This window comes from Pimephales promelas, chromosome 4 (genome assembly GCF_988280905.1).
Source record: "Pimephales promelas chromosome 4, fPimPro1.hap1.1, whole genome shotgun sequence".
Classification (NCBI taxonomy): Eukaryota; Metazoa; Chordata; class Actinopteri; order Cypriniformes; family Leuciscidae; genus Pimephales; species Pimephales promelas.
Genome location: NC_142772.1, coordinates 2,477,093 through 2,493,991, shown reverse-complemented (window position 1 = coordinate 2,493,991; position 16,899 = coordinate 2,477,093). Strand labels below are relative to the sequence as shown.

The 16,899-nt window shown below is 35.8% G+C and overlaps 1 protein-coding gene across 2 annotated transcripts in view; it reads left to right on the top strand.

Annotated features, from left to right (window-relative positions):
* rgs3a (regulator of G protein signaling 3a) overlaps nucleotides 1-16,899 on the top strand; it is a 125,249-nt gene that overhangs the window by 12,733 nt on the left and 95,617 nt on the right. The window contains exons 3-8 of one of the 2 annotated variants that reach the window (XM_089129806.1): nucleotides 6,594-6,675; nucleotides 7,071-7,176; nucleotides 8,983-9,340; nucleotides 10,901-10,937; nucleotides 13,014-13,294; nucleotides 15,186-15,269. In XM_089129806.1, the coding sequence (XP_088985932.1) occupies nucleotides 6,594-6,675; nucleotides 7,071-7,176; nucleotides 8,983-9,340; nucleotides 10,901-10,937; nucleotides 13,014-13,294; nucleotides 15,186-15,269 (948 nt within the window). Of the gene's footprint in view, nucleotides 1-6,593; nucleotides 6,691-7,070; nucleotides 7,177-8,982; nucleotides 9,341-10,900; nucleotides 10,938-13,013; nucleotides 13,295-15,185; nucleotides 15,270-16,899 lie in introns of both variants that reach the window. The other variant, XM_089129805.1, reaches the window with a different exon arrangement.

Genomic DNA, 16,899 nt, shown 5'->3' with positions numbered 1-16,899 from the left:
AAACTAGAGATTGTAAGCTTTCAAATGATATATAGTTTGTCAATATTACTTAAGGTCTTTTCTAAGATATTATTGTTTTAAAAATATAATGGCAAGCGTCCCACCTGTGGGACGGTGACAGTTAAATGGTTTTATAAATATATAAATATTATAAATGTTTTATAAATATTAAAGCTGCTGTATGTAGTTTTTCCTCTTTGCCGCCATCTGTATCATCTGTCGCACATGTTACCTGTGGTGTTCCTCAAGGCTCTATTCTGGCTCCCATTTCATTGTCACTATATGCTACCACTAGGCTCAATTTTTAGGAAGCATGGAGTGTCTTTCATTTTTATGCAGATGACACCCTTTGAAACATAATGACAAGCAAGGACTAGAAACTTTGCTTGCCAGTTTAACTGAGGTACAATCTTGACTTTTCCTTGCACTTAAATGAGAGTAAGACTGAAGCAATTGTTTTTGGTCCCTCTGTGGGAAAAGCAAACCCGAATACTGACTACGATTATTTAAACTCTTATATCAAACCCACTGGGAAATATTTAATTCATCTCTCAACTTTGACCGACATATAAATTCTGTGGTAAAGTCGTGTTTTTTTCCATCTTAGATGTCTGTCTACAGTTAAAACCTTTCTTTTAACGATCTTAAAACTGTCTCAAATGCTTTTGTTTTATCTCGTTTGGACTACTGTAATTCACTGTATATTGGATTACCCCAATCCTCCATGTCACGGCTTTAGATGGTCCAAAATGCCGCAGGCAGGTTTTTAACTGGGGTTCGTAGATGAGAACACATTACTCCGATATTATAATACCTAAATTGGTTGCCAGTGTGTTACATACAAATATGATACAAATATTTTTGGGGTTTAAAATCCGATATTCCGATATATCGGCCCATATTTTTTTTTTAAATTATAAACTTCATTGGTAACTGCCTAAATACATTGGTAAATATATAAACTCCATTGATAACTGCCTAAACACATTGGGAAATATATAAACCCCATTGATAACTGCCTAAACACATTGGTAAATATATAAACTCCATTGATAACTGCCTAAACACATTGGGAAATATATAAACCCCATTGATAACTGCCTAAACACATTGGGAAATATATAAACTCCATTTGTAAATGCCTAAACACATTGGGAAATATATAAACTCCATTTGTAAATGCCTAAACACATTGGGAAATATATAAACTCCATTGGTAACTCCATTGGTAACTGCCTAAACACATTGGGAAATATATAAACTCCATTGGTAACTCCATTGGTAACTGCCTAAATTACAGACACATTGGGAAACCTAATGGCCACATAAAATAGTTTGTATTTTTATCACCTCGCCTCTTTCATCAGGCCGTTCCCAACAGCAACTATGTCTATGGTTTACCCTGAGAAGCACGGCAGTTCGGGATCACTCTTTCTGCCGACTGTTTCCAAAGTTGTAAGTGTTTCTTCATGCATGGCTAACAGGAGGCAAACCTCCTCCTCTAATCCCACGTTTTAAATGAAGAAAGAGCTTCTGAATTCCCAATGGAGGTGAAATGACAGATTGAATAGACTTCACTGCCCGATGGATCCCCTTCTGAGATCAGTGTTCATGTTGTTTTTATGGTCTCTGTAGCTTTAAAAGAAATGGGCCCAAAAACAAAGGCTATGAACTCATCAGGGTCGCCAGGGTTACCAATGCAAGTCTTCCCGTTTTTATTTATTTAAATCAACCTCTCACTTGGTTGAAGTCTTTGAATGGGTTGGCACAGAGTAAAAGGGTGATGTCAGAATCGCATAGCAGAAAAATGTTGGTTTTATCCTAGTAGTAATTTGGCAAATATCCCTGATGCAACTTAATGGTGTTGTTAACATAAAGTGAGCACATTTGTTTTCGAGCATATATGACCTTGCAAAAATAGTAACTTAAAGTTAATTTTATGAAAGGGATATTTCACCCAAAGATATCACCCATTTACTGTCCATACGACCCATTACTGTTTGGTTATACACATTCTTTAAAATATCTTCGTTTGTGTTCAGCAGAAGAGAGAAAATTATAAAGGTTTGGAAAACTTGAGGGTGAGTAAATGATGACAGAATTTTCATTTTTGAGTGAACTATCCCTTTAAGTGTATACTTTAAGTATATTTTTATGTAATAAATATACTAATACCAATGTTTTTGTAGTGCACATGTAACTGTATTTCAGTACTACTTACTTGGGACTAAATTGGCCCACTTTTTAAGAACACTTTTAAGAATAATTGAAGTGTAACAGTAACAGTTTTCAACTACACTTTTTGTTTGTTCTGCAGTTTTACTTGTCAAATATTGTAGCACATTTTATAGTTTATGAAAGTACACTTTGAAGTATACTCTGTTAACTCCTGGATTAGTAGTTTTGTACTGCAAGTATACCTATTTAGTTTTTCATTTTATATATTTGAAATATACCTTTAACTCTATTTTAATTCTTTTTCCTCCTGCATATATAAAATGTATTTATTTATTTATTTTTAAATAAAGTTTCCTGTCAGCTGCAGAATTTTTGATTATTCTGAGCAAAAAGCTGAGTAAATTGCTTTTTAGTCCGACTTCGTCTGGATCGGATTCAAACGATGAGCGATGATTGTTTCCATAATGTGTGTGTGAGCAGTGCTTCTAATACATGAAAAAAACATGTATTGCCGGAAACTAAAGCGGTGTGTCATAAAAGATGTGAGATTCCATCAATGGCGAGGAAAGATTTAAAGGGATAGTTCACCCTAAAATGAAAAAAATGAAGTCATCATTTACTCACCTTGGTGTTGTTTTAATGCCATATTCCCTCCTATCTTTTATGGACCACAAAAAGATTTTTTTAAATGTCTCGCTCATAGTCGTTCATATAATGGCAGTGAATAGCGACCAGAATCAAACTTTTAAAAAATACGCAAAAGTATCAGAATGATCCCATGCGACGACACATGCCGCATGCGATAGGGTTTAGTAAAAAGCAAACGAAATTGAATGTATTATTTAAAGGTGCATTGAGCAAGTCTCTGAGTTTTTGCAGAACTACGCCCCCTCTGGTGACGAGCAAAACTGCAACCAGAGGTGTGCACGCTCATAGATCACACGCACCTTTGCACAAGCTGTTCATAACCAATGGAGCATCAGCTGCACACATCTTTTGTTACAGTCATAATGAGGTAATAAAGCATTTTAAATATATGAAAGGAAAGGCATTTGAGTAAATTACACACTTATGTGTGTGTGAGGGGAAAACGTTGGTTTTTGTTTCCATCTATCTCCATATTGAACTGTTTTATGTGTTTACTGTATCCACTTATGATTGTATTATTATGGAAACACGTTCATGAATATAAGTTATTACTTTGATCCCGTTTGAGCCAGAGCCGACCGGAGATCTCTCCATTCGTCGAAAGCTTCCCGATGTCGACTCTCGTCTTATTCCGACGCCTGGCGCTAGACAAACGTTTTTTTTTCTTTGTCTTACGTGGCGTTTGCGTCGGGGTTTGGAATGAACAACAAGCCGGTCTCTTTGAATCCATCTTCTACTTTTGTGGAAAGTTGACTAAAGTTGTGTCGCTCGAGTTGTTTTCGCTGATACGGAGAATGGCGGAGAATACACACACCCGCCAGGCGAGCGTGAACGCGCATGACGTCACGCCCAGTCTCAAATCTGTCCCGAATCCCTCTTATTTATTTCACTGTACAGGATTATAGAGGCAATCGCAGTGATCAGAGAAGAGCTCATTCAGGCAATCGTTAAAGCATATGGGTTAGAAAAACGGCTATTTTTAACATGAAATGTTGCATAATGCACCTTTAATGAAATTCTTGACTTAATGCATGATCGGATGAAGAGAAAGCAAATGCAAAGCAAGTGTTCTTCACTCTAAAAAAAATGCTGGGTTGTTTTAACCCAATTTTGGGTCAAACATGAACAAACCCAAATGTTGGGTTAAAAATAACCCAACGGCTATAGGTCTGTCCACATTTGACCCAAATTTGGGTTAAAACAACCCAGCATTTTTTTAGAGTGCTGTCAACTTTTATTCTCTCATATCCTGTAATTTTCTCCTCTTTACTCCTCTCATGTCCTCTTCACCTCCCTTTCTCTCTCTCGGTTTAATCCAGATTTCCGCTGTAATCCCTTCATGTCATGTAAGGATCAGCCATCACACACACACGGAGGCTTAAACACCCTCTGCAGATGTAGTGGATCTGCTCTCAGCCAGCGCCGGCCCTCACATTTTAGGGGCCCTAAGCAGATTTTTAAAAGGGACCCCATACGGTTACACCTTATAACCCCCATTTACCAAATTGTAATCCTTCAGTGATGAACTTAATTTCACCAACCACTTCATTTCAGTCAACCAATCAGCTTTGAGGGATGAGTTTCCAGTTTAGGCTTATCTTTGATACAATCTGTATTGTGAAAAGCGCTATATAAATAAATGTGACTTGACTTGACTTGACTTTATCTACACTCTAAAAAATGCTGGGTTATTTTAACCCAACTTTGGGTCAAATATGGACTAACCCAGCCGTTGGGTTAATTTTTTACATTACATTTTTAACCCAACATTTAGGGTTTGTCCATATTTGACCCAAAATTGGGTTAAAACAACCCAGCATTTTTTAGAGTGTATCTATAAACTATAATTTCCCTCTGATATTACACGTAACTTATATGTAGGGTTAGGTTTAGGGGGAGGACTACATTTTTCGACAGGAATGTTGTTCCAGGATCAACAAAATATGTGAAAATCACGGTGACCCTTACCAAAGATATAAATCTAAATATATATTTACTTATTAAGAAAACTTTGACCATTTTAATTGTGTATCACAATTTAGTGAGATTAATACTAAGCAAATCTGAAAATGAAAATAGAGAATAATATTGCCACGGGTAGGGTAGTGACCAGTGCACATCGAGCAAACAATCCAATCCAAATGGCACAGGTAAACACAGGGAACGGGTATTACAACCTCCTTACAAACAATTCTGAGGGCTTATAAGGGCAGACGAGTTCATTCATGAGGGAATACGGGAATGAATCAACGAAACAGGAAAACTATAAGGAAAACAGCAACTTATTCACATAGATTAGAAGACCCATGTGAATTGAGAGGTTTAGTGCAAACTCGATCACTTTATATGAAGAACAGATTGACCTTACTTTCATTTTTTATAATATTTTTTCTTTTCTTTTTTGGTGTTTTGAGAAAATTTAAAAGAAAAAAAAAATTATAATTAGTATTAATGCAATAATTATGACAAAATTTCCCCCATTGAACATAATAGAAAAAATTAAAAATTAAAAAAAAAAGTATTTTTAAATTTTTTTTTAAAGCTGTATTTCATTTTAGAGTCAAGCCTAGGCCTCATAAAAGCAATTTTTGAAATAAGATGGATGCCATCTGGTGGACAAACTGAGCATTTTAAAAATGCAAAACACATGTATAATCAGAATTTTTTGGTGTGTTTGTGTATAAAAGTGTGTTTGTGTGTGTGTGTGTCTGGGTGTGTCTGTTTTGCACTCTTGATGTTTTATAGATTCACCCCTTCACTGTTGTGTGCTTTTTTCAAGATCGTTGCTGATTTGTAGATTGTATGCACAAAAAAAACTCAGTATTTTCATATTTTTGCCAATTTCCCATTCATTTTCCATGCGGGTCGAACACCCCAAGTGTGACTATTTTTTTTACAACCACTTAGACTATTCACATCCTGTCCCCAATTTTTTTGGGTGTTCAAATACCAAATACCAACAAAGTCACCAAATTTCGGACCATTCCGGGGAAGCTGTGATTTTTAAAGAAAAATGTATTTAAATTCTTCGGGTCCATTTGGGCCGAACAACCCCAGAGGGTTAAATGTGCAAAAGTTCTGATGCCATTCATCTTTATTTATTTTTTTCATTACAAAGCCGAGGGGTTTGTATACTTTTTACATCAACTGTGTCCATTACATCCTGTAATAATATTAGACTGTATTCTGTTATTAACAAATCCGAATATAAGTAGGCCTACATATACTGCTGAAATATGCAATTTGAGTGGGTGACTACTGTATATGGGATAAGATTTAAAAATAAATAAATAATAATAATAATAATATGTGCGATAGGAATTTTTCTAAACTTTTTCCCCAATTATTTCTATATTTAGACAGCTATGGTATTCAGCAATTTCACAGTGCAGCTATATTGGAAAAAAATTATATATATACTGTTTATATTAGAGCACAGCACACCCACTTAATGAATTTTCTTTATAAAATAATGTAAAGTACGTTTTTTTTTTCTTTTAACCTTTTATTAAACGCATTTTCATATTAGTTGCAACTTGCAATGCAATAGAATATAGTCACTCCTCTGTGAGTCGAACCTTATAGTTATATTTACAATATTGCACAACCTTCTGTACTTTGCTGCTTAAGTAAATCTCTGTAAGACTGAAGCAAAAAAATTAAAAGTTTAATGGAGAGTTGGTGCTCCTCTGATGGGCAGCTGCAGTTTTGTACTGTTCCAGCAGGTGGCAGTGTGTTGCACTCATATGTGTGTGTGTGTGCTTTAGGTGACCATTCTACGAGGAAAGGACGGCTTCGGCTTCACCATCTGCTCTGACTCGCCTGTTCGTATACAAGCAGTCGATCCAGGCAAGAACTGCTCCGGTGTGTGTGTGTGTGTGTGTGTGTGTGTGTGTGTGTGCCAGAGGAGGCTGTTGAACTGAAGGCTGAGAATGTGTGTTTTTTCTGCGTCATGTGTTAAGCAGTCAAACATGGGTCAGTGTGTCTGTGAGTTTTAGGCTACATTAGTCACTGCTGAGTAACACTGACTGTTGTCTTTAGTATTGTTGTGTGTGTGTGTGTGTGTGTCCTCAAAGATGGCATATTGTGGATATTTCAGATTTTTTGAAAATGTAAAAATGTAAAAAAAATGTTGTAATGAGTTTGATGATAGAATATAGAGTTTGTACTGTATAAAACCATTATAATTATTAAGTCTCCATAAAACTTGGAAACTAAATATGTGTGTGTGTTTGTTCCCTCAGGTGGGCCGGCGCATCAGGCTGGTTTGCAGCAGTCGGACACTGTTTTGCAGTTAAACGGTCAACCGGTCAAACATTGGAAGTGTGTAGATCTTGCCCATGCTATCAGGTACATATAACACTAAAGTTGTGAAGATCAAATTATTATTCATAATAATTCACTCGGGCACACTGTACGCATAAGCTATTGTGCAAAAAAAAAAAACGCTGTTATGACTTTTACTGTAAAAACCATTTTCAGAAATACTACAATTTAAAATAATAAACTTTAGTGCAAATTGAATGTTATTTTTTTTTTAAAACACCTAATTGCCATTAAGAAAAAGTAGTATACATTTAAATGAAATGCAACTTTTTTTCTTTTTTTTTCTCCAATATATTTATTAACTTTTTTTTACCAACATATAAAACACACGCACCCAGAACAAAAATACAAAATACAGTATAAACACATATTGATGTCTTTCGCATCATTACAACTTAGCATATCTCACTTTGTACAGGACTCGCATCTTCAAGATTAATGAACATAAAAAAAATAATAATAAAATAAATAAATAAATTAATTAATAAAAAAATAAAATTAATAAAAAAATAAATAAAAAACACATACTAACTATTAAGGCCTCCTAATACAAATACATCCTATAATCTCACATATCTTCAATTGTCTCTTTAAACAGGTCACTATCCTCTTTCTCTATGAATGATCTAAAGGGATTGCAAACAAACTCAAAAGTCTTACCCTTTCCTTTAATAATATATGTTATTTTCTCCAATGAAATGCAACTTGTTCAACTTTTTAAAGTAGGACTTTAAGTACATGTTCATATGTATTTGCATAATTAGCTACTTATGTTAAAGTGTGCTGACAAGCATTTGTGGTAAACTATAAGATACTTTAAGTCATTTCTTTTGAAATCTATATCATGTATTTAAATTATGGGCTGTCCGATTAATCGCTTCCAAAATAAAAGTTTGTGTTTACATATGTGTGTGTGCACCGTGTATTTTCTATGCATGCATGTATATATCTAAGAATTATTCAGATGCAAAAGCCTCTAAATGCCATTTCAAGAATGTTAATTTTTATCAAGCTTGTATATTTAAGTTCAGTAATTTCACTTAAATGGCAATGAAGATTACCTATGAATCGCCATTTAAGTGAAATTACTGAATTTAAATATACAAGCTTGATAAAAATTATTATTCTAGAAGAGAATTTCAAATGGCACCTAGAGGCTTTTGCATCTGAACTCTTCATATAAATACATAATCTATATATTAATATTTTATATATGAATAACACATTTTTTTTCATGTGTGTTTTTTATATATACACAAAAATAATTACACACAACACACACATATATATTATGTAAACACAAACTTTTATTTTGGATATGATCAATCGCAATTAATCTTTGCACAGCCCTAATTTAAATATATTAGCAAATCCACATTTGTAATGATGCAGTTATAATTTAGAACATTTAAAATATATTTATATATGTTGTATATAATATATATTAGATATGATATATATATATATATATATATATATTATATATATTAGATATTAGAACATTTAAAACACCTCCGAAGATTATGTAAAACACAATTATTTAAAATGTTCATTAAACTTTTAATTTGACATGATTACAAAAGTGAAAGAAGCAAAGTCATGACAGTGTACTCTTTTTGAGCCTTATATTATCTGCAAGTAACATTTTTCCAAAACATACTTTTAAGATTTGAAGTGTACAACATTTAATTACATTCAGCTCGTGTCTTTTTATCAAGGTGAAACCTGTTAGAGGTGTTGACACAATCTTACGTTGGCTCATAAACACGCTCAATAATTAATAAATAAATCAACTACAACGTTTGTACTGTTCTCTCTCACTCTCTCCAGAAATAGTCTCAGTGAAATCACAGTGGTAGTTTGGCGGACGGGACCCTCTGTGAAGTCCAACTTCGAGCGACTGATCCATCATCCTACTTACAAGTCCTCTTACTATGACACTCCAGTTTCCCCGGCTAGAAGCAAGAGGGGGGACCAGCCGCCGCCGCTCCCGCCTCTGCCCCCCCACCAGCGCCGGGGTTTGGTGAACGGGTCCGACGGGCTGGCCGGTGGAGCGAGAGGGTCGGGAATCCTGTGGAGAGAACGCAGGAGTGTTGTGGACGGCAAGCCCGGCACTCAGACGCTCAGAGGGACGCGTGTGAAATCATCAAACGGGGACGATTATATCATCCTGTCTCCGGTTAATCAGGTAGAGCCAAGCATTGTCCATCATCAGCTTAAAGGAGTAGTTCACTTACTTTAAAAAAAATTTACTCACCCCCATGTCATCCAAGATGTCCACGTCTTTCTTTCTTCAGTCGAAAAGAAATTAAGGTTTTTGATGAAAACATTCCAGGATTTTTCTCCATATAATGGACTTCAATGGGGTCCAAACGGTTCAAGGTCCAAATGAGAGTTTCAGTGCGATTTCACTTCAAAATAGTCAGTTTATGGCTAAATCATTTGGATGTTCCCTCACCTAAAGGATTATTAGGAGCACCATACTAACACTGTGTTCTACGTGGCATTGATTCAACAAGGTGCTGAAAGTATTCTTTAGAAATGTTGGCCCGTATTGATAGGATCGCATCTTGCAGTTGATGGAGATTTGTGGGATCGAAGCTCCCGTTCCACCACATCCCAAAGATGCTCTATTGGGTTGAGATCTGGTGACTGTGGCGGCCATTTTAGTACAGTCAACTCATTGACATGTTCAAGAAACCAATTTGAAATGATTCGAGCTTTCATTATCCTGCTGGAAGTGGCCATCAGAGGATGGGGACATGGTGGCCATAAAGGGATGGACATGGTCAGAAACAATGCTCAGGTAGGCCGTGGCATTTAAACGATGCCCAATTGGCACTAAAGTGTCCCAAGAAAACATCCCCCACACCATTACACCACCACCACCAGCCTGCACAGTGGGAACAAGGCATGATGATCCATGTTCTCATTCTGTTTACGCCAAATTCTGATTCTTCAAAAACAGAAATCGAGACTCATCAGACCAGGCGACATTTTTCCAGTCTTCAATTTTGCAGAGCTCTTGCAAATTGCGGCCTCTTTTTCTTATTTGTAGTGGAGATGAGTGGTACCCGGTGGGGTCTTCTGCTGTTGTAGCCCATCCGCCTCAAGGTTGTGTGTGTTGTCTGCATACCTCGGTTGTAACGAGTGGTTATTTCAGTCAAAGTTGCTCTTCTATCAGCTTGAATCAGTCGGCCCATTCACCTCTGACCTCTCGCATCAACAAGGCATTTTGGCCCACAGGACTGCCGCATACTGGATGTTTTTCCCTTTCCACTCCATTTTTTGTAAACCCTAGAAATGGTTGTGTGTGAAAATCCCAGTAACTGGGCAGATTGTGAAATATCACGCTCAAAATTGCTTAAATCCCCTTTCTTTCCCATTCTGACATTCAGTTTGGAGTTCAGGAGATTGTCTTGACCCCTAAATGCATTGAAGCAACTGCCATGGTTGATTAGATAATTGCATTAATGAGAAGTTCCTAATAATCCTGTAGGTGAGTGTATGTAAATTGCAGTTCACAATAATCTGGTTGTAATTATTCTAAAATCCGACACTATATTTATCACTGTATTTTATGTGCGAATGAAAATGCTTCCAGTGTAAAAGCAGAACTTAGGTGTGCTTATGTGTATTTGTGTGAAAAAAGGCCTAATATTGTAATCATTGATTCATTAAAGTAGTGAGAAAACTCCACTAATATCATAACATGTATTGATTGTCATTGTCTCTTCAATATTTCCAGGCACTGGGCTCTGTCTATGGAGACAACCACAGGACAAGTAAGTTCCTCTTTCCTAGTGCATTTTCTCTTCATGATGTGGTGCAGTGGTTAAGGCTCAGCGTTTGGAAAGTTACTATCTTGAGCCCTACATTGTGTCCTTGAGTAAGAGTCTTAAAGGAGTAGTTCACTTTAAAAAAAACATTTGCTGATAATTTACTCACCCCCATGTCATCCAAGATGTCCACGTCTTTCTTTCTTCAGTCGAAAAGAAATTAAGGTTTTTGATGAAAACATTCCAGGATTTTTCTCCATATAATGGACTTTAATGGGGACCAAAAGTTTAAAGGTCTAAAAGACACTTTCAGTTCAAACTGCAAACTGTTCAAAGGGCTTAAAACGATGCCAGACGATGAATAAGGGCCTTATCAAGCGAAACGATCACTCATTTAATAAATAAATAAAAAAGTTCAAGTTTTATAAGCTCAAATGGTAACCTTGCTCTGTTCTGTGATGCGCGTTCGTTGTCTCTCCTGTTCATCAAAATGAACAAATCTTTTCCAGAGTCAACTCATTCATTTTGTTCGTTGAATGAACCCAATGACACGAAAAAAGATTTCATTTTGATAAACGAGTTCGAACAGGAGAGTCACAAACACACATCACAGAACAGAGCAAGGCGACCATTTGAGCTTATAAAACTTAAACTTTGTTTTATTTTTTTTAAAATGACCCCTCGTTTCGCTTGATAAGACCCTTATTCATCGTCTGGAATCATTTACAGCCCTTTGAACAGTTTGCTGTTTGCACTGAAACTGTCTTTTGGACGTTGAACCGTTTGGTTCCCATTGAAGTCCATTATATGGAGAAAAATCCTGGAATGTTTTCATCAAAAACCTTAATTTCTTTTCGACTGAAGAAAGAAAGACGTGGACATCTTGGATGACATGGGGGTGAGTAAATTATCAGCAAAAGTTTTTTTTTTTTAAATGAACTACTCCTTTAAGCAAGGCAATGAAGGGTATTGCACTTTACATAATGATACTTCATTTAAAAGTAATTGCTGCTGTTTGATGCTGCTTATTGTTGCTTGTTTGAAGTGTTTTTGTTTAGTTGTTTAACTGAGATTCGCCAGACAGAATTTCGTTGTATTATAAGTCCAAGTCCAAGTCATTAGACTGCAAAAAAATTCGCGAATTTGTCAATTTGACCATTTCATAGCTATGCCCTTCATGTTTTGTTTGATCCAATGCACACATTAAGGGTTCATTTCAATTAACTCATTACATTAATTTCTATCCATGGCTCTACTTCTTATTACTAGTGGATACTGACATTGAAGACATGATGTTTTCTCCTGTATGGCACAACCTACTGCAGAAATACTGACCAGAAAACATGGGATTTTCATCAAGGGTCTACGGTTGTCATATATCGGCTCTTCTATACTTCTATGCAGGAATACATAGACATTTTACAAAACAACAATATAAGAATAGACGAAAAAAGCAAAACAAAAGGTAAAGAAATCTGAAATATATGTCCTTTGTCCCCCACTCTCCTCTCCACAAAATCCTCCAAACAATAACAGAGATATGATTTTATGATTAATATGGGTTAGAGCCAGACCGATATATCGGCAGGCCGATATTATCGGCCGATATTAGGCATTTTCCAAACTATCGGTATCGGCAGTTATAATGGCCGATAAATTAATATTTCAAAAATAAAATAAAAACGGACGAAACACGCTTGAACCATGTCATGAGTGTTGGAGTTGTATAGTTTGTCCACCAGAGGGCGCTCAGTCATCAGCCTGTTCTGGTGACAATAAAAGAAACAAGTTTCTTTATAAAATGCATTATCATATTATTTTAGTTAAAACTAACTAATGTTAGGGAAATCTGTTCATTTTTTGTTGCACGTTTCGGAAAAAAAAAATATCGGCCGATATATCGGAATATCGGATTTTAAAACTAACAAATATTTCTATCGGTATCAGCCTTCAAAATCCTTTATCGGTTAAGCTCTAATATGGGTATCTGTGCACATGCGGGGCCAGCCTGAACCATGTCTTGTCATTTATCCATCTGATATCTGATTGAATCTCACCTATACGATCTTTACTCTCTACCAGCTGGCCAGATGTTCCCCACACCTCAGACGCCTGTTCCTCCTCCTCCGGCCACTGGTTCCCAGTCAGCACCTGGACTGGCCAGCAGAACGTGCTTTCTGAGACGCTCTGGCAACAGCAAATCCACAACACAGCAAAGTGGACATTACCAACAGCCAACACACACCTCAAACTTTGCCAACTACCAGAACTGCACCATTGTGAGATCACACACGCCTCATGCCAACTATGGCACCTACGTTAAAGTGACGCCTAAAATCCTCATCTTCCCCATCTTTGTGCAGGTAAATCTTCCATATCTTCAAAATAAGCACACAGATCTACTGAGCTTTAGTAGTGATTAGAGCCAGACCGATATTAGGCATTTTCCAAACTATCGGTATCAGCAGTTATAATGGCCGATAAATGAATATTTCAGGAATAAAATAAAAACGGACGTAACGCGCTTCAACCATGTCATGAGTGTTGGAGTTGTATAGTTTGTCCACAAGAGGGCGCTCTACACAGTCCCCATTGACTATCCTGACTATCATGTCCAGTTTTGCTGTTAAATAAGCCGAGAGTGAAGCGGGATTAGCTAGTAATAGTTACGTTACGTTGTTACAGTGTAGTTGACTGACTGTCCTTTTAACATTTTGAGAATGTGACTGAACCCTCATGTGGTGTTCGGGTCAATTTGACCCGGGGAAGATTTTCTTTTTCCTGAAAATACTAGTTAATGTTATCGCTTTGGACTGAAACTTAGTGACTTTGTTCCCAAGCGGTATAACTATATCTCATTTGTTTTTTGAACATTTTCGTATTTTTTTGTGGGAGTTCTGTTACCTTGTTACACTTGTGGTGTTCCTGGTCAAAAATGACCGGTCTATAAAAAATAGCTTATAAATCACTCATTATACCATATTTTCACCCTATCTTGGATTCAATCTTTTTGTCAACTTGTTCTCTTTCAATTAGGACTGGTTTTATATTTCTGTTTGCATCTGATTAATCGTGGGCCTCATTTATCCGAGAGTAGGCATCTAATTTTTTGAGTAAAAAATAAATAATTTATGAATAAATTTGGAAATATGATTTTTTTTTTTGAAAAAAAATGGCTACTGTTCATCACTCTTGTCTACTCTAATGATTTACCAGGAATTTTGTTTTGAAACTTTTGTTTTGTAAAAAATATGGAACATAGTCACACTTGTGGTGTTCCCGGTCAAAAATGACCGGCCTATAAAAAATTGCTTATAAATCACTCATTATACCATATTTTCACCCAATCTTGGATTCAATCTTTTTGTCAACTTGTTCTCTTTCAATTAGGACTGGTTTTACATTTCTGTTTGCATCTGATTAATCGTGGGCCTCATTTATTTGAGAGTAGGCATGGTAAAAAATGGTCACAATGGGCGACCATCAAATATATATATATATATATATGTATATATATGTATATGTATATAAAACTTATCAATGTTATACAGTTCAACATGATGAAAAGTTAGAATATGATCTGTATGTTATTCTCTAATGTTAATCTAGCTTAGTCTCATACCGCCAACACGCTTAATTATTGTAATTGTAAGAGGTTAGCGACCTCTGGTGGCGAAACAATCTGCATATTGTACCTTTAACGGGAACATTAGCAAAACGTTCTTAGAAAATAATATAATTTTTTAGCTGGGATAGCCCAGATTTTTCATTAGACATGAAGTGGCAGCCCGACACAGCACTGAAATGGTTTATCATCTAGTACACAAATAAAAAAAAGTCCTTAAAATCAAACCTAAAATTCATTAAAATTAGTATGAGCTGCATCTGGCCAACGATATGAAGAAATATGCATAGGAATAGAGTGAGTGTAATCTCAAAATGTGTCATACCCTGAACAGCCAATCAAAACACAAACCATATTTATTCTTATTTATTGTAATATTTTCATGGTTTTTGTAGATAGATAGCATGTCACACAACCTGTCCGAGGTTGTCTTTTGCATACTTAAATACAAACACAATTGTTGAATGTTACAGTGTACTAGTATAGAGAATAGTGTGGTAAGGGGATTGAGTACTCTATAAAACGCAGTTCTTCTAGTTCAGCACTTGCTTTAATCAAACCAGTGAATATTATATGAGTTATTAAGCTCATTAAGTTGGAGTCAGAGTCTGTTTCTCTCTTTTCTGAAGCCTGTAGATCTGTGTAGCCCAACAAGAACACTGGTGATCTCTGAGGAAATGATCCTACATGAGAGCAGGCACTTCTCCATCAAGGTAAGAGATGCTCTACATAGTGTGCATGTGGATTTAGGGCATTTCACACTTGAAATTGTTCTAAAAGTAGTACAGTTTTATAACTTCCTTAATGTGGGGTCAAGTGCTTTTTCCTGGAATAAATACTCATAGATAATTTAAGATTTATCTCTTTTTTCCCACCTCGACAATGTCTAGTGTAAACTGCTGGAACTTTCTTTTGTCCCTACTTGAGTGAGAGTGTCACGAACTGCTCCGAGACAAGAAGATTGAGGATCCAAATGCAGTATTTATTTAAAGTAGCCGTGTCCCGTCGGACTCTTGTACAGAGAGTCTGGCCTCGCTCCATTCACTAGTGTTAACTTCCTTGTAGGCGGGTCCTCTGTTGAAGTCTAAAACTGTTGGATCTGCCCAGAGCCACGGAACGTAACAATATGTTCAACAACCGACATAATAAAACAATGCCAGATTCATGAGAATACTGAACACTCTTTTAGTGCCACTCACTGGACATTTAACCCTTCTGTTATGAGTCACGTCCTGGGCCTTCCCAGTCAGAAGTGACCGGAGGCCTAAAAATGAAACTTCTTCCATCCCAGTAAAACCAATGCAATTTATTTTTGTTCTATAATATTTATTCTTTTTAATTTAGTATTTTGAGACAATTTGATTACATTTATTAATATTTATGCAATAATTATGGTCTATTTTTTCAATGGAAATATATATATATTATATATATATATATATATATATATATATATATATATATATATATATATATATTATTTTTTTTTTTATTATTAATGCAGTATTTTTGTTTAATATAGAGTCTAGGCCTTCAGAAAAAAATATTTTTTGAAGAAAATTAGCACCATCTGGTTACAGTGTAGAGAAAAAGCGTAGAATCATGGTGTAGCCACTAGATGGCATGTACAGCTCTCTATGGAGAGGCATGTGAATTCCCCAGATGTTTATGAACACATTTTTTTTTAGTTGGTGGATTTGAATATATAATTGAAACAATCTCAAAAACTATTTCTTATTAAAAAATTTGTAAAAAAAAATAGATAATTTTTTTTGTGTTTTTGTCAATTTCCCATTAATTTCCTATGGGGGTCATTTTTGACCAAAGACCAAAATCGTGACTAATTTTTTTACGACAACTTAGCATGCTCGGATCATGACCTCAATTTTTTTCTATGTTCACGTCCCTAATGCCATAAATGTCACCAAGTTTCGTAACATTCAGATGAAGCTGTGATTTTTAAAAATTCAAAACAGATTTTTTGTAATCTGAATTTATTGGTGTGTATGTGTATAAAAGTGTGTTTGTATGTGTGTAAGTGTGGGTGGGTGTACATTTTTTGCACTCTTGATGTTGTAGAGTGTCACCCCTTTACTGCGGTGTACTTATTTTAAGAATTGTGGCCGATTTGTAGATTGTACAAGTTTTTTTGTAAATTTCCCATTCATTTCCTATAGGTTGGTCATTTCTGAACGAAGACCACGAGTGTGACTATTTTTTTTACGACCACTTAGCATGCTCGGATCATGACCTCAATTTTTTTTTGTATTCACACACCAAATGCCAAAAAAGTCACCAAGTATCATAACCTTCCGATGAAGCTGTGATTTTTAATAATTCAAA